This window comes from Poromitra crassiceps (assembly GCF_964638095.1).
Source record: "Poromitra crassiceps genome assembly, chromosome: 2".
NCBI classification, from domain to species: domain Eukaryota; kingdom Metazoa; phylum Chordata; class Actinopteri; order Beryciformes; family Melamphaidae; genus Poromitra; species Poromitra crassiceps.
Window position 1 is genome coordinate 4,898,132 of NC_139624.1, and position 26,351 is coordinate 4,924,482.

The 26,351-nt window shown below is 45.4% G+C and overlaps 1 protein-coding gene across 1 annotated transcript; it reads right to left on the reverse strand.

Annotated features, from left to right (window-relative positions):
- Nucleotides 1-1,597: 1,597 nt before the first annotated feature.
- mapk12b (mitogen-activated protein kinase 12b) lies at nt 1,598-25,802 on the reverse strand (the record flags this gene model as incomplete). The annotated part of the gene is made up of 12 exons (XM_083660138.1): nt 1,598-1,662; nt 3,424-3,597; nt 6,799-6,877; nt 8,696-8,775; nt 8,859-8,930; nt 11,047-11,161; nt 11,261-11,308; nt 12,274-12,303; nt 13,551-13,662; nt 13,748-13,806; nt 21,654-21,783; nt 25,684-25,802. The coding sequence occupies 12 exons, from the start codon at nt 25,800-25,802 to the stop codon at nt 1,598-1,600; spliced, it is 1,083 nt and encodes a 360-aa protein (XP_083516264.1).
- Nucleotides 25,803-26,351: the final 549 nt, after the last annotated feature.

Here is a 26,351-nt window from a genome sequence, read left to right on the forward strand (position 1 = left end):
CCTGGTTTAGGGAGTGGAGCAGTGGTTCTTGACGTGAGGTCCGGGTGGCCATATAGGGGTCCTTGAGGGGGTATAGTAGTATCCAGGGGCTCCCTGGGAAACTGATTGAATCTTTAGGTTTGCTTTCATTTGAGCTGGCTTTGATCAAAGCCAGCTCAAATTAATTAAATTAAAGAATTAAAAAAATTAAAGTTTTATCATTTGCAGGATGGTCTAATGGTGAGGAAACTGTCTCTGAACTGAAATGTCACAGATTTGATCCCTGCAACAGCCACTATGTCCTCCCCAAATGCCTATTTCTTATTGGAAAACAGACTTATATCCATGTGATATGTTGCAAACATCATTAGGTCACAAATAATGACAGAACAAGAGTACAAGGTAAAGTGACAAAAACTCACAAATTAAAAACATACACGGTCGACACATTTTTGTTTTTGTTTTATATTTCTGATAATAAAGTAAATGAGAGGAGGGGGGGTTGAACAAGACTTTGAACCTCTACCTGCTATATATCACTCTGGATAAAGGTGTCAGCTAGATGCATAGAATTTAATGTATAGCACAAGGATTGAAAGTCAATAGGGAAGTCCTTTTTACAGTCTGTGTGAATAAACCGAGTATCATTCAGTTTGTGAAATAAAACCTGTTGGAACGTGTTTTTGTGTCGATAATCCTGTCAATTTTTCATTGGACGTCATTATTCACAGCCGCCCTGCGTGCATTCACCTTAACGCCTCACAAAAGGCGACCTCGCCCTCGTCTCCGCCAATCACACTCTTATCAGAATAAATGACCGAAAGGCAAATAGAACTAAAAAAATAAAAGACTGTCTTTAAAGGCAACAGTAGCTAGGATGGATTTTTATGAGTAATAATAATACTAATAACAATTGTATTCACATAGCACCTTTAAAAACAGAGTTTACAAAGTGCTGTGACAGACAAAATATAAGCAGAATACTCAGATTATACATGTAAAAGGCAATAAAACAATAACAAAGGGATTAAATTCATATAGGAGGACAAATGTGGAAAGGAGCCAACATTCAAGTAAATAATGGCATAATCGTAAAATAAATAAAATAATAGCATAAAAAAGATAAAATCAAGATAGGATTATGATAAAAGACCTACAGAGACAATAGAAAGATGATAAAAAAAAACATGATAAAAAAGCCGATAAAGAGACAATAAAAAGCAGATAAAAGATACAAAAATGATACAAAGATGAATTATAATTAGCATGAATTTGTACGAGTGTCTGTAGACAAATAACTTTTTATTACTGAAGTTTTCACAAAATGTTCTTGTAATGGTAACATGGCTCTCTCTCTTTCTCACACACACACAAACTAAAAGGGTATAGAGCTTCATTAGAACTGAGCAGTTTCACTATTATTGAAATGTAGAAATTTAACGAAGTAACAATATGTACACATTACATTTTTGCACAGCAGGAATGTGAATGTAAAATGTGTATCCACAGTTGTATGTGTCCTTGCATGTGTGTGTGTGTGCATGGCACGTGCTTGTATGTGTGTGTGTGTGTGTGTGTGTGTGTGTGTGTGTGCCTGCGTGCGTGTGTGTGTGTGGTGTTAAAGTGAGGTCTCTCTGGAGTCCCTGGCTGGTCTGAAGGTCAGGATCTCTGTGAAGGTGTGACCTGCAGGAACACAGAAAGCTTAATCCTCACATGTTCCTCTCCTGCTCTCAGCTCCACGTTCACTGCCTTCACTTTTCTTTCACATCAACATTTATCCGTCTTCTTCTGTCACCTCGCCTCAAACCAGTTGATCCTCTCTCCCCTCCTGACAGCCAGGGTGTGTTGTTGTGTAGTGGTGATAAATTATTGCATTTCAAAGTAATATTTTACCTCTATTGACCTCTACTGGCCCCCAGTGGGAATTACAACTACTCTCATACAATTAATCTCCTCCTAGATCAGTGGTTCCCAAAGTGGGGATGCATACCCCTATAGGGGTACGTGGAGGTACTAGGTAAGAATACACCATGAGAATAAATGAAACGTTAAAACACATCTGCTCAGGAGGCACTCATTGCAACTCTTTCACTGCATTTCTTATTTTGTAATCAGAGGCGTAGTGGAGGGTAGTAGTGGACCCACCTCTTTGAAAGGAGGCTGATAGTTTACTCACCTATTTTCAGATCAACTGTATTAGTCAATGAGGGGAAACAAGGTGGGTAAACTACTCGCCTTGGATAGTTTACCCACCTCTGTATTTATACTACACCCCTGTTTGTAATGTTATATTCTTCAAAGGGTGGGTTGTCATTCATTCATTGCATCATTATGCTATATTCTTCTCTGGCAATTTTCTAAGCAAAATGTTGTAGTCGGGAAAAGGGGGTACATGTGTAACCGAATGAATGTGAGTCCTTGTGAGTCCCGAGTGGTAGAGAGTAGGTTGGTTAAACTCACTCCCCCAGTATAAAGGCACGTTAATCAGCTCTGCCAAGGGAGCTAGCTCTCTTGGTGCAGTGGTTAGCGTGTCCGTCCCGCAAGCCGAAGGTCGGCAGCTCGAATCCACCCCTGGGCAAGCTATACATGGGTTGCTGCAAATACCATCAAACACAATGCCGTTACACTTGTATTCAGAAATGAGGGAAAGGGGGTAGTGAAGCCACTGTCCTAGATCATTTTTGCAATAGCCACAACTCTGCAGAAAACAACAGAGGTTTGGAGAAATTATTGTATAGAGAGAAATAAAGTGGAATAATGAGAACTGAGCTGTCAGCTCTGAATTTCTCTGAGTTTGAAACATGATTCTCCCACAATGTCCCCCGGAAACACTTCTGGTCCCCCCCCTTTTTTTGCACAAGTAGATCAAGTTGCCATTGCTAGCTTAGCACTAGTTGCTTTACTTAGTAAAGTAAATTTGAATTCATAATATACAAACTGTGTAAATTCAATGAGTGTGAGAAGTGGATGAATATTTTGAATCAAGTGAGCTCATTGCACCAGATAAACCTTTACAGCTTTGCAGCTTGAGGGTTCGTCTTGTTTTGGTGTCTGAAACGTGCGCTCTGATGCAAACACAACAAACATGTTTTCATGGTGTTTTTAGCGCTCATTATTGTGCCTTGCCAAACATCCATCAACTCTAAATCTAACTAATACAATTAGTAGTGTTTTGAAAATTAATTTGGATTTAGAATGTAAATTGTCTATAAAATATAATACATTTTAATGTAATGTAATTTCACATAAGATCAACATTTATTTTTGACCCATGGCCCTCCATCCAGATTAATTTTTGGCCCTTCATAGGAAAGGATTTGCGCACCTCTGCTCTAAAAGACAGTAATGTCTTGTGCTACCTATCTATGGAGATGTGCTGCTTAGCATGTGCAGAACCGCTAGGTAGCACGCCTGGATAGGTAGCATAGATGGGCAGCTTCTTACGTTTCCACTGGTCGAGGGGCAGGTCGGTGTTGTCCATGGAGTGGTCGTAGGGCAGAGCCTCCGTCTCCTCCTCGGCCTCTGTCAAGTCGCTGAAGAACGGCAGAGCCAAGGCCTCCGCCGCCGAGACCCGCCGCTCTGGGTCCAGGAGCAGCATGTGCTCCAACACACACACCGCTGCAACACACAGAGACACACACAGTCACACACAGAGACACGCACACACGGAGACACACAGTCACACACACAGACATGCACACAGAGACACACACAGACACCCACACACAAGCCGTTTTTACACATGCGCTTTATACCGGGAAATGACCAGAAAGCAGTGTAATGCCTTCATGTGTGAAAGTTGTTTTCCGGTATAAGCGCGCCCCCGTCATCGCGGACATTTCACCACTTCTAACCTTGTCATAAGAGCGGTATGTCTGCTTTATGTGTGGGCGTGCCGATTTCACCCCCTCCCCTCTCTGCTCGCTCTCTGGCCAGTCCTTCAGTCCTCCTCAGTCAGCAGCCCGACAGACACAGCGAAAATGGCAGCGGCTTGTTCTGAGAGTCTTGCAAGCCGCCCAACGCTTGTAGAGAAAGCAGATGCACGAAGCGAAATGTGGAAGTATTTTGCTTACGTTGCCGACAGCGAAGGCAAGCCCCTGGACACATCAAACGAAGCCAGTCTGTAAAAAGTGCTTCAACGCGACGCAGGTGAATGGATAAACATCGAACCAGCCAGGCTATTTCTCTCAGACAGGGATCCCAACTTCTTCAAAGATTCCAGTTCAAAGACTGGTTAGCGAATGTGAAGGATACAACATACATTCCCTCTTAAGTCAAACGAGTGTGATTTATTGTGTGACATGCAAACTTATTTCACCATCGGAGTTTTGCCACCCCCACCCCCGCCCCCCAAAATAAGGACGATTCCCCATCCAAGTGCACACGTCACTCCCCACCCGCTCTGCAGTGCCGTAGTAAAAAAGTACTTTCGCTGCTGTTTTTACACATGTGATCCCTCAGGTGTGAAGGGAAATTCCGGGAAATAGCCAGTCTTGATTTACAGGTAATTTCCCTGTCTGTATAGCCGTTTTCCCACATGCGTACCGGAAAATTACCTGTAAGTCAATATCGGACATTTCCCTTCACACCTCTCCTCTCGCATGTCGGAATCTACCAGCGAAATTGCCTGTATGTTGGGGGGCGGGGCGGCACTGCAGAGCGGGTGGGGAGTGACGTGTCGGCAAAACTCCGAATGGTGAAATAAGTTTGCTTGTTTATCCGTTCACCTGCGTCGCGTTGAAGCACTTTTTACAGACTGGCTTCGTTTGATGTGTCCGGGCTTGCCTTCGCTGTCGGCAACGTAAGCAAAATACTTCCACATTTCGCTTCGTGCATTTGCTTAGTCCCTGTCGGGCTGTGACAGAAGGAGGAGGACGGACTGTGGCCAGAGAGCGAGCAGAGAGGAGAGGGGAAAATCAGCACACCCACACATGAAGCTGACATAGGCTACTGCTCTTATTATCACAAGATCATTTCGCCAGTTTGCTTTAATGTGCGCGAATGATTAGATTATGCCCGCTGGAACATTAAGCAACGTGTGTACACCTCGCCCATGAGAGTATCGCGGAAAATGACTGCACCCGTTTCTCACTAGTATCCGCTAAAGCGCATACCGCTCTTCTGACTGGCTCGAAAGTGGTGAAATCTCCGCGACGACGGGGTCGCGCTTATACCGGCACGACACCTTTCCGACATGCAGGCATTAGACCACGTTCCGGTCATTTTGCCGTACAAAGCGCATGTGGGAAAAGGGCTTATGTGTGAAAACAGCTACAGAGACACACAGTCACACACACATACATGCACACAAAGACACACAGTCACACACACAGACACGCAGACAGTCACACACACAGACATGCACACACAGAGACACACAGACAAACACACACACACACACACACACACACATACACACACACCGCTGCAACACACAGAGACACACACAGTCACACACACAGACATGCACACACAGACAGACACACACACAGTCACACACAGAGACATGCACACACAGACTAGGGCATTCACGACTAGTGAATTTTACTAGTCGACTAGTCGTCGCTAAAGGTAGTCGACTAGTCGACTAGTCGTTTTTTTTTTTTATCTTTAAGAAAGAACATGAGGTATTTACACGACATACATGGACTATCATATCCCATATCCCCCACAAAGAACATCAAAACACAACAAAACAAAACAAGAAAACTGCATAAGATACACAATAATCCAAGAACAAACAAGACTATTGGACAAACAACCAAACAAAAACAATGCATTCAGCTCCTATCCTGATAGGCCTAATGACACTGGGGTAAAAAGTTCTTAAAGTCAAACTCTGTATGTGGTTGCCATATTTTGGGGATGTCTAAGAATCTGCCTCTGCTCTTGTAGTAAATGTTATCCAACGTATGGTAGCTTGAGAGTTCATTCCAACAGTGAACTACAGCTGGGGGATTGGATGCTTTCCAATTTAAAGCTATGCATTTCCTAGCTGCCAACAGGGCAAGATCTATGTATTTACTTTGAATGCATTGTTTTTGTTTGGTTGTTTGTCCAATAGTCTTGTTTGTTCTTGGATTATTGTGTATCTTATGCAGTTTTCTTGTTTTGTTTTGTTGTGTTTTGATGTTCTTTGTGGGGGATATGGGATATGGGATATGATAGTCCATGTATGTCGTGTAAATACTTCATGTTCTTTCTTAAAGAAAAAATAAATAAATTTAAACGACTAGTCGACTACTAAGCACAGTGTCGACTAGTGGTTTTACTAGTCGACTAGTCTGTGAATGCCCTAACACAGACACACAGACAGACAGACAGACAGACACAGACAGACAGACACACACACACACACACACACACACACACACACACACACACACACATACACACACACACACACACACACACACACACACACACACACACACACACTCACTCACTCACTCACACACACAGACACCACACACAGAGACACACACAGTCACACATACAGACACACACACACACCGGTGCAACACACAGAAACACACACACACACACACACACACACACACACACACACACACACACACAGTCACACACTGACACACACACACAGTCACACAGACAGGCACACAGTCACACACACATCGCTGCAACACACAGACACGCACACACAGTCACACACACAGACACACAGTCACACACACAGACACACACACACACACACACACACACACACACACACACACACACACACACACACACACAGTCACACACCAGGGTTTAGACAGGGGACGACAGGGGGAACTGAAAAAAGAGAGCTTCACGTACCGTTTGAGCTAGCTTTGGAGAAAATGGCATGCAAATCCTTTTTTGCCACTTTTGGTAGACTTCTGATGTAGTTTTTGGCCTGTCGGAGAAAGGGGGGGTGGGTGGAGAATGACAGCATGATAGACGATATTTTCAGCTGATAGTGAAGTATTTAGTAGGTAACCGCAGATCTGAGGAACTGATTATGCATTCGCCAGTGAATTAATTTAAAAACACATAGCAGCAATTAAATTAATAAAAAGCCACAAGCAGCAATAATCGGGGTCTAAGCAGAAGAATAAGCAGCAGAAGAATCTCAAAAGTTGAGGATTTTAGAGCAGAAGACCATGTAGCTGTCACAGACCAGGCCCAGGTCTGGCGTAACCCGGGACAGAACCCCAAAGAGCAGACACGGAAACCAATCTTTTTGCATTTGTGGAGCCCCCTAGTGGCAGAATATCCCAAGACTGCGTGGTGAAGCTTGGACGTAACATCTAAACACACGGGCGCCAAGTTTTTGGTTAAAATCGCTTAAGCCAATTTTGATTTACCAGCAATCTTGCGCGCTACACATGCTTGATTCCTGGGGTGGAGGAGACTCTGGAGATGATGTGCCATGGCTGCAATTATGGAAATCGCCCGCCCGCTTCACTGAGGCGGCAGGGCACTATTTACAGCGACACACAGGGAGGAGGGAGCGGAAGCCGCTCTGATTGACGTGGTCGGAGCCAATGACAGAGCTTGTAATAAGCCGGGAGCGGACATCAGGCAGGAACTGAAACAGTCGCTCCAATGGGGAGCAGAGTAGAGCAGGGGAGGGCTTATCCCAGTTGCCTGTTTCCGTGGTGCCAGACTCCTCTCCCGGTAGGGAGGGGAGGCTGGCCAGCGAGACTACTGATGACATCACCTCTGTCACAAATCGTGAGTGATACCGCCACAGACAAAATTGACAAGGTCAAAAAAAGTTATCATTTCAAAATGCATTGACATATCGAAATTTCTTTGATAACTTTTGATCAGTGAAGTCCGTAGATTATCATAATTATAAAAAACATTTAGGGATGATTGACCCAACGGTTTCTGATGACTGATGATGAAAATGAAGAAAGTTTTTGTTATAATCCAAGCCATTTTCGAGATAATTGCAAAAATGTAATTTTGATTGTTATAGCACCACCTTGAGCTCAATGAGTGTATTTTTTTGTGTGCCTGAGTAGTGGGTGGAATTTGCCAATTTTGGTGGTTTTGGTCTTATGGTTTTTGCTGCACGAACACTTTTATCAGAGAGAATTTATGATAAGAAAGAATGAGAACAAAAACAATAGAGCTCCAAGCTGCTTGGACCCCTTAATTGCATGTTTTACAGACCAGTTGATATTAAATATATCACTCTGACTCTAAGGCCCAGTTCACACGACAACGCTCCCTGCATAAAATGACCTTATGGTTACATGACAACGGCATTTATTGAGGCCTGAAAATGCAAAAAAGTGAAACCTTTTAACTGTGAAAACGGTGACAACACAGCCCCACTTTGAACATGGAAGACAACGAAAGACAATTGGAGCATTCAACTAGCCTATCAATATAGCCTTAACGGCCAAAAAAAAGAGAGGCACAAGTGAATCGCATTGACATTCAACAAACTATCATGACATCAGAGTCTGATAACAAGTTGCTAAAAATACATAATGGGTGATAAGTGCCCGCTATTAACGTTCAAGCATAGTAATTAATTAAACAAGCCACAGCCACAGCCAGATGCATCGATTTCCTCTGCCAAGTGCTGGAAAGAAAACAGGTATTTTTTGTATCTATTTTTAGTTTTTAGTTTTTATCTTTACCGTGGAACCAAAGGCCAGAACGTTTTATGCACAGACCGTTGTCGTCTAAACATGGCCTACAGGAAGTTGCTTACATCTTGGCTCTGGAGCTTCACAACAAAGTCAGCAGTTGGAGTTCCTGTGATCTTCATGATTTCTTTCAGCTGGTCGAGATCTGGCATCAGCTGGGGGTCAAGGTGTTCACCATCAAACCATCTGACAGACAGGACAAAACCAGACTGTGCTGGAGAAGGATACGGTCGTTTCCCTTGAACAGCGGCTTTCCCAGCAGCATCTCTGCCATAATGCAACCCACCGACCAGATGTCCACTGCAACAGAGGAGAAACATGTCTATCAGGGAGAGTCACCGTTTTAATAGCTTGAGACTTGACTTGACTTGACCTGGGTTCTGGTGACTTGGGACTTGGAAAGTTTTCTAAAGTCTTGTGTTTGGGAAAAGTGACGAGATTTAATTTGTTCCAGCAGACGACTGAATTTAAATTCTGTTTTCTGAATTTGTATGGAATGATTGAATTTATTGCAGTTGAAACTGATTTCAACTGTAATAAATTAAAGTTTAGTCCTATTTTGTAAAGTTGAGTCCTATTAAAGTTTTTATCATAAACTTGCCACAAAAAGTTTGGAAATGCTGTCCCATTTGTAAGGATCCTGCATTTGTGGGCAGAGCAGCACAGCTGATTATGCCAGTAGCGCTAAAGTCAAAAGTAACAACTTGCCCATCAACACATGTTGCAGCATTTTTAGTGTTACAGTTTTCAAGGAGCTGCCCAACATTAAGTTATTTTTTAATGTGTTTCGTGTATAAAAAATCTAATGATTTGGCGGCCCACTTGCAATTCCTCCTCCGACCACCAGAGAGCTGCGGCCCACAGGTTGAAAATCGCTGCTCTAGCACGTATACAGCACACCCGAGCTAATCTCTTGAGACAGACTTTCGACTTGCATCGAAAATCTGTCGGCAGGCTCTGTCAAAAGGGCTGTAACAACGCTCGCACGCATGCTGAGCTTTACCTGATCAAAATGAAGTGAACGTGACCGGTGTGTAGTCAACACTTACCATTTTCAGCGTATAGCAAGTTGCTCCTACTACTAGTGTAACCGAGTTGAATCAGCACGGATTCCTCGTGAGTCCCGAGTGGTAGCGAGTGGATTGGTTAAACTCACTCCCCAGGTATAAAGGCATGTTAATCAGCTCCACCAAGGGAGCTAGCTCTCTTGGCGTTGCGGTTAACATGTCGGACTCCCAAGCCGAGGGTCGGCAGTTCGAATCCACCCCTGGGCAAGCCTCTAACATGGGTTGCTGCAAGTACCACCTACACAACGCCGTTACATTGGTGCCGTGACCCGGATGTCCAGTGGGTGTGGAGTGAGCTTAAGGGGGTGAGTGTAACCGAGTTGAATCAGCGCGGATTCCTCGTGAGTCCCGAGTGGTAGTGAGTGGATTGGTTAAACTCACTCCCCAGGTATAAAGGCATGTTAATCAGCTCCACCAAGGGAGCTAGCTCTCTTGGCGTTGCGGCTAACATGTCGGACTCCCAAGCCGAGGGTCGGCAGTTCGAATCCAACCCTGGGCAAGCCCTTAACATGGGTTGCTGCAAGTACCACCTACACAACGCCGTTACACTAGCAATGAGCTAGAGTTGTTATTGTTGTTTCATAGCGACGGACGGATTTGAGAGCGACACGCAGGGAGCGGAAAATAAATGCATTAGTGTCCAGAGGCGGTCAGTTGGAGCCAATGGCAGAGCTTGCAGGGAGCAGAAAGGGATTTCCTTCCACTGCCGACCGCACCACTTGAGTTCCTGTTGCACCACATTGAAACGGGGCTAGCCCCAGAGGTTAGAGAAAAACATTTTTGTTTGTTTGTTTAAACGATGGGTTCCCAGATTGCACCCGAGCTGATCACACAAGTGTTCAATTCGATTAGACTACCTCCAGAATGTGGGAGTAGAGAGAATAGAATGGCCCAACAGCCCAGACCTCAACCCAATTGAACACAGCTCAGGCGTGCTGTACGTGCTAGAGTGACCAAGACAACCACATTGGCTGACCTGCGATGAATCCTGGCTGAGGAATGGAATGCCATCCAACAGCAACGTGTGAGCAGGCTGGTGACCAGCATGAGGAGGAGGTGCCAGGATGTTGAGGCTGCGTATGGTTCTTCCACCCGCTACTGAGGCTCCTGACTGTGTTCAATGAATAAAGTGTAAAATTGCTAATATGTCTTGTTTGTTCCTTCCTACTGATAGAGAGTTCAATCATCCAATACCCCAAACAAGTCAAAACAATAGACTTGGGACTCAAGCAAAGTTGACTTGGTCACACCTCTGGTAAAAATAGATCTTCTTGTCACTGCCCTCCTGTGGACACAAAATAGTTTGCATACACAACATGTGATGACAGGGAGAGAGGTGTGCGGTGTACCGGTCTGTGTGTAGTGCATCCAGTTGAGGATAACCTCTGGCGCTCGGTACCACCGGGTCACGACGTAACCTGTCATCTCTGCCTCGGCTTGCCTTGCCAGCCCAAAGTCCAGGATCTAAATGAGAAAGGCGTAAGCGTAACTGTAACATCAAAATGTGGAGATGAGTAGGGTAGAGACTTCTCCTCTAGGTGGCGTTATGTAGTGATGGAATACCTTCAGCTCACAGTCAGGGTTAATGGCTAAATTTCCAGGTTTAAGGTCCTGTGGGATAAAGAGATGGGAGAAGGAGTGAGAAAAAAGGAGAGGAGAATTTGGCAACAATAGGGAGAGAGATTAGTGCCAGCAGATTTATTTGAATTTCATGCATTTGAATTTGGCATAATGAACCCTTCAATTGACAAAAAGAAAAAGAAGAAAAAAGATTTGTTTAATAAATGAATTAAAGTTTTAAGGCACAATTTGACATTGAATGCAATAACTTGCAATTGAAGTTGATTATTGTTGAATTTAAGTTTGAGCTATAATTTCAAATTCGGTTCTCGCTGTTCAGATTCTGCCTACTCCTGAGACACATACAGACATAAGGGCTTTTGTTCCCTTAGTGTCGACCGGCAGGCTCCGCCTCCTCCAAGGCCGCAAACAGAGGACTACACTGAGCTACTAGCTAGTCAACATTTAAATGTATGCAATTAAATACATGCTCTGCTGGCACTAATCTCTTTCCATACAACAAGCTGTCAAATGAAAGAGGTTAAGAGTTTTGTTTAAATAAGTACGGGTATTTAGTGTTATTTCTTCTTGCATGACATGATTTCGAAAATATTTAATAATAATGAGTTTTTACTTCTTCCTACTTCCTTTTTGAATATGTAACCTAATAACTTTGTTAATAATTTACTGAGTGTATATATATATATATACATAAACAAAAAGCCATCAATTGACAGTATATTGGCCTTTCTAGAGTTAAGAGAGACATGATCACACTCTCTCTCACACACACACACACACACACACACACACACAAGTGCGTGCGCACACGCTCTCTCTTTCTCTCTCACACACACACACACACACACACACACACACACACACACACACACACACACACACACACACACACACACACACACACACACACACACACTAAATGAATGGGAGTGGGTGTGAAAAAGAGAGCTCCCCACCCCCAATGCTTATAGAGTGAAAGGTGAAAGGTCACGCACCCTGTGGATGATCCCTGCAGAGTGGATGTACTGCAGAGAGGAGAGAGGAGAGGAAGCATCAGCCACTTATACTTCACTGAAATTGCTAATTGATTTAAAGCAAACCCCCACTTAGTTCTAACGGTTATTCAGCACTCATCAAGTGTTCCCCCGCCCCCATGGTCTAACCTGACGATGCCATATGGTTTGTTTTCACATAACCATCTGGGAACGAGTCGCTCAGGAAACCGTTTCAAAGGGCAGGCACTTAAAAAACAAGGCTAGATCGAAACCTAGCATAGGGCCAGCGCGGAAAAGCGTTGACGAGCCTGTTCGCTGTAGCTGTTAGTGGCAAAAGTATGAAGGATACTTGTCAAACATATTTCATTGCAGGATGATGTTGTGTGTTGGTGTAGGCTACACCTTAAAATCAAATAGCCTACGTGTTTGATTTTAAGATATTTTTTACCCCAAAAATAAATAGGCTATTTACCCCTGTTTAGCCCAATGTTTTTGTGGCTTTTAATCAATCACCTAAATATCATATTATATTATCAATCATATAGGCTATTCTCTTAATTGTATTATATGATCTAATTTGATATCTTATAATATATCATCTATATATAGATAGAGTGGACATGTAGGCTCTACGGGGCGGCACTAGCGCTGGCCCAAAAACTGGCAGGTGATTGGATGAACCATCTGTCTATCACGGGCTTGCTCTCACTGGCGTCACACCAAAGCCCGCCCATAGCTGCCTTATAGGACTGATTGATTGATTGATTTTATTTATGGCTATGAAAGACATTAAAAAACATTCAAGGGATGACATGTAAAAGTGTGAACACTTATCTCCAACATGGTCCCTGGTCTTATAAAAACAGGACAGACAGTAACACATAACATCATCTGTTACTGTTTGTATAGGGCGCTGATTGGTGGTTCAGATTCAAACCAGTAGATTGGAGCGTGCCAAGATGGATTTGTCTGGGTGAGCACTCGATTCTGATTGGCTGCAGGGTCTCCATTAAATTCCAGTAGTTCCAGTGAACCTGTTTACTGTTCTAAATGAATGCCTCGTCGTCTAAACAGCAGAGGATGGCGACTGTAACACACAAGCTGCAGTGAGTAAACTGCCCGTCTGAACTTAAGCCATTATCTCACATCCCATTCATTATTCAACTCATTGCTTCAGCCTGCGGCACCTATCCCATTTGTTCATGAACATCTTGATATTGATTTGGGGGCTGAATATTGCGTTTAAATAGTTCTAAATGTGTTGAGGAAGATTGCACCTTGAGTCCTTTCAGCATCTGATAGACGAGGAACTGCACTCTGTCCTCTGACAATTTCTCCATCTTCATCAGTTTGCCCAGGTCAGTGCCCATAAACGGCATTACCAGGTAACTGAGGAGAAGAGAGGAGAGAGAGGAGATCATCTACAGGCACAGATGGTTAAATTGTCGAGTATGGAGGAACTGGAGGAACTTACAAGTCCCGCAGTTTGTCCAGAGAGATCTCAGAAGTGAACACGTCCAGCAGGCCGATCACCTGCACAGGAGACACCAGGACCAAAACATTTACTCACAGGAGACACCAGGACCAAAACATTTACCCACAGGAGACATCAGGACCAAAACCATTTACTCACAGGAGACACCAGGACCAAATCATTTACTCATAGGAGACACCAGGACCAAAACCATTTACTCAAAGGAGACACCAGGACCAAAACCATTTACTCAAAGGAGACACCAAGACCAAAGCATTTACTCACAGGAGACACCAGGACCAAAGCATTTACTCGCAGGAGACACCAGGACTAAAGCATTTACTCACAGGAGACACCAGGAACAAAGCATTTACTCACAGGAGACACCAGGACTAAAGCATTTACTCACAGGAGACACCGGGACCAAAGCATTTACTCACAGGAGACACCAGGACTAAAGCATTTACTCACAGGAGACAACAGGACCAAAGCATTTACTCACAGGAGACAACAGGACCAAAGCATTTACTCACAGGAGACATCAGGACTAAAGCATTTACTCACAGGAGACACCAGCACTAAAGCATTTACTCACAGGAGACAACAGGACCAAAGCATTTACTCACAGGAGACACCAGGACTAAAGCATTTACTCACAGGAGACACCGGGACCAAAACATTTACTCACACGAGACACCAGGACCAAAACCATTTACTCACAGGAGACATCAGGACTAAAGCATTTACTCACAGGAGACACCAAGACCCAAGCATTTACTCACAGGAGACACCAGGACCAAAGCATTTACTCAAAGGAGACACCAAGACCAAAGCATTTACTCACAGGAGACACCAGGACCAAAGCATTTACTCGCAGGAGACACCAGGACTAAAGCATTTACTCACAGGAGACACCAGGACCAAAGCATTTACTCACAGGAGACACCAGGACTAAAGCATTTACTCACAGGAGACACCAGGACCAAAGCATTTACTCACAGGAGACACCGGGACCAAAACATTTACTCACACGAGACACCAGGACCAAAGTGTTTACTCACAGGAGACACCAGGACTAAAGCATTTACTCACAGGAGACACCAGGACCAAAGCATTTACTCACAGGAGACACCAGGACTAAAGCATTTACTCACAGGAGACACCAGGACCAAAGCATTTACTCACAGGAGACACCGGGACCAAAACATTTACTCACACGAGACACCAGGACCAAGGCATTTACTCAAAGGAGACACCAGGACCAAAGTGTTTACTCACAGGAGACACCAGGACTAAAGCATTTACTCACAGGAGACACCAGGACCAAAACATTTACTCACACGAGACACCAGGACCAAGGCATTTACTCAAAGGAGACACCAGGACCAAAGTGTTTACTCACAGGAGACACCAGGACCCAAGCATTGTCTCAGAGGAGAAACCAGGACCAAAGTGTTTACTCACAGGAGACACCAGGACCAAAATAGTGTCTCAGAGGAGAAACCAGGACCAAAGCATTTACTCACAGGAGACACCAGGACCAAAGCATTGTCTCAGAGGAGAAACCAGGACCAAAGTGTTTACTCACAGGAGACACCAGGACCAAAGCATTGTCTCAGAGGAGAAACCAGGACCAAAGCATTTACTCACAGGAGACACCAGGACCAAAGTGTTTACTCACAGGAGACACCAGGACCAAAGCATTTACTCACAGGAGACACCAGGACCAAAGCATTGTCTCAGAGGAGAAACCAGGACCAAAGCATTTACTCACAGGAGACACCAGGACCAAAGCATTGTCTCAGAGGAGAAACCAGGACCAAAGCATTTACTCACAGGAGACACCAGGACCAAAACCATTTACTCACAGGAGACACCAGGACCAAATCATTTACTCATAGGAGACACCAGGACCAAAACCATTTACTCAAAGGAGACACCAGGACCAAAACCATTTACTCAAAGGAGACACCAAGACCAAAGCATTTACTCACAGGAGACACCAGGACCAAAGCATTTACTCGCAGGAGACACCAGGACTAAAGCATTTACTCACAGGAGACACCAGGAACAAAGCATTTACTCACAGGAGACACCAGGACTAAAGCATTTACTCACAGGAGACACCGGGACCAAAGCATTTACTCACAGGAGACACCAGGACTAAAGCATTTACTCACAGGAGACAACAGGACCAAAGCATTTACTCACAGGAGACAACAGGACCAAAGCATTTACTCACAGGAGACACCAGGACTAAAGCATTTACTCACAGGAGACACCAGGACTAAAGCATTTACTCACAGGAGACAACAGGACCAAAGCATTTACTCACAGGAGACACCAGGACTAAAGCATTTACTCACAGGAGACACCGGGACCAAAACATTTACTCACACGAGACACCAGGACCAAAACCATTTACTCACAGGAGACATCAGGACTAAAGCATTTACTCACAGGAGACACCAAGACCCAAGCATTTACTCACAGGAGACACCAGGACCAAAGCATTTACTCAAAGGAGACACCTGTCAGGATCGGGGTTAGACGTGTGGATCTAATCGCGGGTAGTTGATGACCACGGGAAACTTGGTAGGTCTGGAGAAGCTGGGGTGTTGTGGAACTTGGTAGCTTGATAGCTGGGGGTGCACTGTTCGAGGTTTTGGGAACGGTTGCAGAGAGATTGCAGAAGTTTCTGGTTGCAGGAATTGCAGGTTGCAGACGTTGCTTGAGATTGGTATGATCCTAGTTTAGATTATGAATCACTGGCCAGAGCCTGCCGGAACAGGCCTTTATAGATCCGAGCATGACACCACCTGTGCTATGACATCATACCGTTTGTGACATCATCAGAGACATGACATCACCTGTGCTATGACATCACTAGCGAAAGGCATGAAAGACACTTATGAACCATGACATCATCAGTGATCGATGACATCATAGTCGGGGTGACGACGTCAAAGTAGGAATGATGACGTCATCCTAACAGTACCCTCCCCTCAACGGACGTCACCTGGCGTCCAATGAGGCCATCAAGGATGGCATCTGGGAGACAAAAAATCCGTAGGTTCTGGTGGAGGTGCTCTTCCGCAGGTGGTTAGACGCAGGTGGTTAGGCCCCAAAGGGGGTGAGGGACGGTGAGGTGCTCTTCAGCAGGTGGTTAGATGCAGGTGGTCAGACCCCAAAGGGGGTGCAGGACAGTGGAGGTGCTCCTCCCTAATACAGGATATCGAAGCCATAGATGGACCGATACGTGGATAGAACTTCCGGTGGATCCTCTGGGACCAGCCATCCCCCGGGGCACGATCCAAACATGGGAGGCTGGGGACCATCAAAAGGGTCAAATGCCGCCGTCTCCGAAGGTAGAGCCGCAGGGGGATCTGACACAGCGAGGCCTGCCCTCCCGACCTGTAGTTTGGGCAGGACACCCACCGTCTCCTCCTTTAAACGCCTCTTATTTCTTCTTGCTCTTGACCGAGGGCTGACGACACTACGGGAACCTCCCAGCATGAGTTGTTCGTCCAGCATGAGTTGTTGGTCAAGGACAGGAATTGGCTGCTGCTGGGGTACGGGTTCAGACTCGGCGAGGGGAAGGTCCACAGGTTGTGCCTCAGGTACAGGTTCAGACTCGGCGAGGGGCAGGTCCACAGGTTGTGCCTCAGGTTGTGCCTCAGGGCCAGCAGACTCGGAGACCCCCTGCGGGGGGACGGAGCCGATCTGCAGGCAGCGATTGAGCTTCCCAATGAGACGGTCGACAGTCCTCTCCAACTCGTTAACCCTCTTGGAGACACACTGCCACTCCTGGGTCCTGCAGGGAGCGCTACCCAACCGTACAGATCTTTCGGCTGGACACGTAGAGTCTTGATCCACTGAGAGTACCACGGGCCGGCGAGCGGTGGGACCACTTACTGGACGCCGGGAGCAGGAGGAGAGGTAATGCCCGGCTCGACCACAGTACAGGCAGCTCCGGGTGTCCAAACGGCGCTGCCTCTCCTCTGGTGTGATGCGAACCCTGCCGGTCGGATCACGGTACAGATGGCTGCTGGGACTCGAATGTGGCTGCCCCTGCTCTGGGACGACGCGAACTCCCCCCCAGAATATGCCCTTAGCAGCTGGAGGCGGCCGAGAGGCAGAGCTAGAAGCAACGACCGCTGTGGGCGGGGGAGTAGCAGGTCTGGAAACCTCCGGAACGGCAGTGCGCTCGGAAGCTGGGGCTTCGAGACGATCTAGCCGGCCAATCAAGAGGGCGTGCCGATCAGCGGCTGCGGAAGCCAGAGCCTGGATTGCTTTTTCCTGGTGGGCAATCAGGCGTCTTGACTCAAGTGCGAGGTCTTGCAGAGGCTGCGGGGTGACACCCTGGGGGCCTAGCCCTTCGAGACGATCTAGCCTTCTATCGAGACGATCTAGCCTTCGATCTAGGTGCTTAAGTATGACATGGAAGTCTCCGAACGTGATAGGACGAGTGGAGACATCAGGATGAGTGAAGGTATCAGGATGAGTGGAGATATCCAGCTGACCGCCTGGTGGGTCAGCTGAAGCGACCGGCCGGGTAACTGGCGTTGGGGCGACTGATCGCCCAAAAAGCTGGGGCAGGAGGGGCAGGGGGGGCAGGAGACTGCGGAATGACGCCCTGGGGACCTGGCCCGTCGAGACGGGCCACCTGGCCAGCCAGGAGGGCGTGCCGATCCTCGGCCTTCGTCTGGCCGTCGAGCACGTCCCGAAGGATGTCATCGAGGAGCGCCCGCTCCCGCTGCATCTCCGCGAGTCGCGCGCCCAGGCCAGAAATAGTAGAAATCAGTGCTGGCAGGGAGGTGTCGCCTGGTGGACTGCCTGACGTGGCCGGCGGGGAAACTGGGGTCTCGGGAGCCTCCTCCTTGACTGGCGGAAGTGTGTCCGCTGGATCCGCTTCAGAGTGATTGGGGGCCTCCTCCTTGATTGGGGTGAGAAATTTGCCCGCTAGATCCATTTCTGAGTGATTCATACTGTCAGGATCGGGGTTAGACGTGTGGATCTAATCGCGGGTAGTTGATGACCACGGGAAACTTGGTAGGTCTGGAGAAGCTGGGGTGTTGTGGAACTTGGTAGCTTGATAGCTGGGGGTGCACTGTTCGAGGTTTTGGGAACGGTTGCAGAGAGATTGCAGAAGTTTCTGGTTGCAGGAATTGCAGGTTGCAGACGTTGCTTGAGATTGGTATGATCCTAGTTTAGATTATGAATCACTGGCCAGAGCCTGCCGGAACAGGCCTTTATAGATCCGAGCATGACACCACCTGTGCTATGACATCATACCGTTTGTGACATCATCAGAGACATGACATCACCTGTGCTATGACATCACTAGCGAAAGGCATGAAAGACACTTATGAACCATGACATCATCAGTGATCGATGACATCATAGTCGGGGTGACGACGTCAAAGTAGGAATGATGACGTCATCCTAACAACACCAAGACCAAAGCATTTACTCACAGGTGACACCAGGACCAAAGCATTTACTCGCAGGAGACACCAGGACTAAAGCATTTACTCACAGGAGACACCAGGACCAAAGCATTTACTCACAGGAGACACCGGGACCAAAACATTTACTCACACGAGACACCAGGACCAAAGTGTTTACTCACAGGAGACACCAGGACTAAAGCATTTACTCACAGGAGACACCAGGACCAAAGCATTTACTCACAGGAGACACCAGGACTAAAGCATTTACTCACAGGAGACACCAGGACCAAAGCATTTACTCACAGGAGACACCGGGACCAAAACATTTACTCACACGAGACACCAGGACCAAGGCATTTACTCAAAGGAGACACCAGGACCAAAGTGTTTACTCACAGGAGACACCAGGACTAAAGCATTTACTCACAGGAGACACCAGGACCAAAACATTTACTCACACGAGACACCAGGACCAAGGCATTTACTCAAAGGAGACACCAGGACCAAAGTGTTTACTCACAGGAGACACCAGGACTAAAGCATTTACTCACAGGAGACACCAGGACCAAAGCATTTACTCACAGGAGACACCAGGACCAAAGCATTTACTCACAGGAGACACCAGGACCAAAGCCTTTACTCACAGGAGACACCAGGACCAAAGAACATTTACTCACAGGAGACACCAGGACCAAAGAACATTTACTCACAGGAGACACCAGGACCAAAGCATTTACTCATAGGAGACACCAGGACCAAAACACATCCTCCAGAATAAAATGTCGTCATGTTAGATATGTTGAATCTCAATGTTTGTGAACCAAAAATATGTGGCTTATAAACATTTCTAGATATGTGTAATTTTATAGTCTAGAGTAGACCTCTAGTGGTTGAAATAGCATGGTGGAATAAGGGTGTTGCATTCGGGGGTGGTCGGAGAGCATAAATATTTTAACGTTTTTGTTATATAACCCTAACCCAAACCATAAACCTAACCTTGACCGTAACACTAAGCTTAACCCTAACCCAAACCCTAACCCTAACCTTAACCAAGCTGTTTTATTTGTGCGTTTTCGAATTAATGTTGCAAACACGGCAACGTTTTCAAATGAACTGAAATGTTCAAATTGATGTTGGAAACACGCCTGTTGTTGGAGAACTTGTTGAAACGTTGATATGGAACGTGTTTTTGGTTCAGAAACGTCGCCATGTATCTGTGATTTTTTAGAAACACCATGGGGTTTTGGGCAACTAGGCATCTCGCGTGTTCGATTCCTACGCGGGGGCTCGCCCGCCCTGCAGCGAGCCAAGCTGGCCCTGCAGCTTGCATACACAGCTGCGCGGCCTCGCCCTGGCTGCTCCTTGATGGCATACTTCAGGGATGCTGGATCACCTGTCCTGGACCTGGCAACATACAGCTGTCCATGGCTGAAGACGGGGATCTGAAGCCAGACTCCCACTTCTTTCAGTGTCTGCCCCTGGGACTTGATTTAGCTCTTATGACATCACTGATGACATCATCAGTGGGACTCTTATGGCATCACTGACGATGTCACACCTGCTTTTATGACCTAGAGCCCGACCGATATATCGGTTCGCCCATATTATCGGCCGATATTGGCCCGATCACCGATATATCGTATCGGCCGATATGTTGGCCGATATTGCTGTTTTTTTTTTTTTTAAGTTATAGACAGCATGTTGTGTATATTTGATATTTTAACTATTTGTTCTATTTCTTGTGTTTTTGTATTTGTAGTTATTTATAATTATTAAATTCCCAGTTAAGTTTACTGTTTCATTGCATTGATGTCATTTTGGACAATAAAGTTTATTAATAAGCTGTAACATATCCTGCCTACATTACATATTTAAATTCATGTCAACTCATATCTTTGTCAAGTGTTTGATATTTGAGGGATCATTGCAAAAAAATCGTGTAGCCTAATATAAAGTGTATATATAATGTAAGAACTGCCCATGTCTCGGAGGAAGCATGGAGCCAGTTTCCGGCTCTCCCCAGATCGGCAGAGGGTGGAGCAGCAACCAGGATAAATAAATAAAAAATTAGCACTAATGGGGGATACAAATTTGATTAAAAAAAATCTGAAAATATATATATATCGGCCGATATTATCGATATCGGAATTTTTTTACTCCCTAATATCGGTATCGGCATCGGCCTCAAAAATCCAGTATCGGTCGGGCTCTAGATGACATCACAACCTCTTATGACATCACTGATGATGACAATGCCTCTGACATCACTGATTATGTCACAATTTATGACATCACTGAGACTTTGTGTGTGTGTCTGTGTGTGTGTGTGTGTGTGTGTGTGTGTGTGTGTGTGTGTGTGTGTGTGTGAGAGAATGAGTGAATTTATGACATCACTGATTACGTCATCAGACAAACAGACAAACAAACAGAGCCCTAGCTCCCTGGTTTCTCACGTTTTCGTGCTTCATGTGTTTGAGCAGCCGCAGCTCTCGGTAGGCTCTCTTGGCGAAGAGTTTGGACTGGAACGGACGGTGAAGCTTCTTGATCGCCACTTTCGCTCCGGACCGGCGGTCCAACGCCGAACTGTGAACAAACACATACAATTTGAAATTGTTGCATTAAAACCTTAACACATTGAGTGCCAAGGACGTCTGTGCACGTCCTAAAAAGCAGGCTGCACAGAAACCACACCACGCCACCACATCAGAAAACACCAGCCAGAGTCAGTGAATGTGCTCGAAATTAGAGTGCAAAAGGTATTCATAAAAGTGACTATATCTTGGAAAGTAAAAAAAAACGACAGAAAACCCTTGAAAGTGCACTTTTTTCAGAGGCTGTCATTTCATAATGGAACTGTCTAGAAACAAAATTTCTTCTTTGGAAGAAGCAGGAGTGTTCAATGTTTCATTAAAGTCCAGCCCCGTCAATATAGCCATAATAGAAAAAATTCTATAGCTGTTTTCAACTGAATGGAAGTGAATCTGGCACAGGCTGCAGACAATTTTACTGAAGCGCTGTGGCACTCAATGTGTTAAGGATAAGTTAAAATTTAAATGTAACTTAATTAGAAAACAAAATAGATTGATGCAGGAGAAAGAAACTATAGGATTCAGCAGGGAAAGATGGGAAACTAAGCAATAAAAAAAACAATAAATGAAAGCTGAAAGCAGCCTCGACAGCGACTGCCTCTGGAATCACTCCGGACCAGTGTGAGTCATCCACAAGTGATTTGCAATTCAGTCAATGCAATTCACCATTCATGAGTAGATGCGGTATGTGATTTTGGACGTTAGCGGTTAGCTTAGCACACATTTAAATCAATACTGCGTCGTCATTCGCTGGGCTATCAACACCAAACTTGTTGCAGTCCCTAAGGGTGTTTGGCAGTGATGTGCCCACCAAATTTCAAGGTCATTGGACACTGAAGTGGACCTGTGGTGGATTGAATTTAGTCAAAATCTGAAAATCTTGAAATTTCCAAGATGTTACATTTGACTGTGTTTAAAACAGAGAGTATCACTGCTTCAGGCCCAGCTGAGGGAAACCAGTCTCAGTGTTACTGTGTCATAAGCCTCTTCTAAACATGAAGTCTGAATCATGGTCCGTATTCTCTCTGCCGATGGCAAGTAGAGGGGGCAGGGGGAGGTGGTGCGGGAGGGTGTATCGATAAAAATAAATGTGATGTGGAAACAGCTTTAGCGAATCCGTAACCAAACTCGATTAAAAAACATGCAGTTTTAACGGAAGATGCATTCTGACGCATTCAGGCGATAACGTGGGGTGGCAATGTGCCAGAAAAAGTGAGAGCTTGCCTTTGTTACATCGCCCAAAAGCCGCCAGTCAAAATAGTGGTCGCACCGTCGCACTAACGTTACACTGTGGATGATTTTACAAGTGGCATTCAAGTCATAGCTGACTAGTTAGTGGCCGGGCCAGCGAAGCGGCAGGGCCACTTATTGTATTTGCCTGTATTCTTCTTCTCCCGGGAAGTTCGACTTCCCATGCATGAAAACTAACCAAACTTTGCACACAGGTCCAGTCCCATGCCAAACGCCTTTGACGCAAATTTTGGGCCAATTAGTCCTAACGGTGGCACTACAGCGTCGGTCTACATTTTCAAACTTTGAAAATTCATAAAAAATCAGGCATACGTGCTACGGCTTTGCAACTTTCACCGAATTGTGGGCCCAAATGAGGAGAAACTTTTGTACAATGCAAACTATCGCCAATTATGAAGTCTAAAGACCGCAAAACTGCAAAAACTGTAACACTAATTAAACCCTACTCCTCCCACATTTTTTCTTCAAATGACACCAAACTTCAGCATCTGCATCGTTAGACTGTCCTACACAAAAGTATCAAAACAAATTTTCGATCGGTCAAAAATTAAGCCCACAGTGCATCAAAACGTTGAATTCTGGCCCCGTGTATAGCCTAATTGCCTTAATTACCTATGGCAATTAGGTTGTATTTGTGATGTCATCAGTCAGTCAAGCAATTGTGATGCCATCACTGATGTCACTCGAGCAATTGTGATGTCATAATAGCTCAAAGCCTTGAGACTTGCCCAGCCACGACCCACTGCTGCGCAGCAGCTAAAATTTCCAATTTGTTTCTCCCCACAAAAGTTAGGCTATATGTCTCGATATAGGCTGCAACTCTTGCATTTTTACATAGTAAAAGTACGCCTTCCGCAGTCATTTAGACTTGCCAAAAAGCTTTTTTCAAGCTAAAAAAACCCCCAAACTGTTTTAAAGTTTTAATATTTGTCGGGTGAGAATGTAACATATATGTGACCAGTTTATCAGAATAACGCCTATTGGAAACCTTTAACGAGCAGCGAGGACCGGGAGCGCTGAGTGTGCTATCTGTCAAACCCTATAGGCTACTGGCAGTGAGAAAACACTGTCGACGTGCTTTTGTAACTAACGTTAAATGTCGACCGGGTACAGCCATCGGCTCCTCGCAGCAGTAACGTTATGAACATGTAACTGAAGTTGGCCGCAGTGTAGCTTAATTCTGAATGTTGCCAAACTTCATTCATACTGACGTTTTATTTTAAAAATGGTTGCCAACACAGCTATATATGGCATAATCGCGTGTGTCGCGTGTGCAGGCACGTCAGAGTTTCTGAAATGTGCCGTCTTCAAGCGATTACATGGAGCCCTCAGCGGGAAGGGTCTCAAAGAATTCCACTCTGCAAGGTGGTTTCAAAATGTGTCGTTTCCTAAGCCCAAATTTGCCGTCGCCGTCTAAAAGGGAGGCACTAACGAAACAATAATTCCCCGTCACCATAGGAAACCGTCCTCGTGTGAAGTGCCCCTAAAACAGAGAGTATCACTGCTTCAGGTCCAGCTGAGGGAAACCAGTCGACTTCAGGCTCTTTGACTTCTCCCAACAATAAAGCTCTGCAGGCTGCAGGGGGTTTCTTTGTTGGGCCTGATCCACAAACACAATGCAGGCCGAGCCAGCTGTGCTTCAGAGGGGGAGGATGGGGGACGTGACACACCAAGTACTCTGCTGATTCTCCAGTAGGGCCTGTATTACTGGTGTAAAAAATCTACTCAAGTATAAAAGCAAAAAGTAGCGTAGTAGTGGAGTGAAATCAGGGTAAATGTGACTCAACTTGTTTTTATTTCACTAAAGAAAAGTAAAGTTCCACTTGATTTTTCCGGGCAGTGCTTGGCAGCGGTCAGAGTGTTTTAATTAACCCATTAATGTCCACAGCGGAATTTTCCTTTACAGCACTTATAAGTACTAACTCAGCACAAATCCATTGAAATGTTTCAAATGGGTCAAAGTATGAGGCCACATCACAAGTTTTTCTTAAATCAAATGAATGCACGTCAAATGAAGGTTAAATAAAATGTGATTTTTGTGTGTGTGTTTTTAAAAGAAACATCAAATGTATCGACCAATTAAGACATGAGAAATGTCAAATCAAAAATGTAGATTTTGTCATGTGTAGCCACATCAAATGTTGTTTTTATAACATAATTGTTTTTGCTTTTCCATAACATAGGCCTACTAAATATAGGCATTAGTTATGGGTAAAAAATGGTTAAAAAGTAAAATGAATTACAATAAACACTTTTAGAATATAGACAACAGAAACAAAACAGCACAATCCCCTGATTACAATTACACCAGTTTGATGTGCATCACTGACTGTGTGTATGGAGCCCACAAAGATTGTATAAATTTCAAACGCTAAGCTACTTAAATAAATACATAAATAAATCAATAATAGTAAGTAAAATTACTGACTTCTAAAACTACTCAAATAGAGTACATATGCACACAAAGAAGCTATATTTGTTAAGGTAACGAGAGTAAATGTAATGCGTTACTTCCACACTTGTTTTAAAGTATTATTATGTCACAGCTGAGATCAGGAGACAGGAATAGGTCAAAACGTCAAACAGCAGATACGCTACTCCACATGGACTGTATGGGGAAACAGTGATGCATATACGCTCTCACCACACTGTCCCGTAGGCTCCGGTGCCGACCTGCCTCAGGTCGCGGTACCTCTCCGGGACCTCCCACACGGTCCTGTTCACCTCCTGCCGCTGGAAGCCCGTTCTGACCCGCACAGACATCCCGACCGAGGAGGAGGGAGCCTGCGGGTCACCGTCTCAACATGAAAACACACACTTTCTGTCGCGTTTCCTCTCCTCCTCTGCTTTGAAATGATGCCGAAATGCGCGCAGTGCGTCCCGCTGCAGCCGAGAGGAGAGCCTGGTGAGGCGCAGATTCCTCCACACACACACGCACGCACGCACGCACTGACACACGCACGTACGCACGCACGCACGCACGCACACACACACACACACACACACACACACACACACACACACACACACACACACACACACACACACACACACACACACACACACACACACACACACACACACACACACACACACGCGCGCGCGTTGTGGCTGGCTCTTGGTCGCCCTGGGCAATCGATGGGTGTGTCGCCTCAGACAAAGTGTGAGAAGCTTCCAAACATCTGCCTGTCCCGATCGAGGAATTTAGAACAATCCCATACTATAGGCAGTGATGTGTGTGTGTGTGTGTGTGTGTGTGTGTGTGTGTGTGTGTGTGTGTGTGTGTGTGTGTGTGTGTGTGTGTGTGTGTGT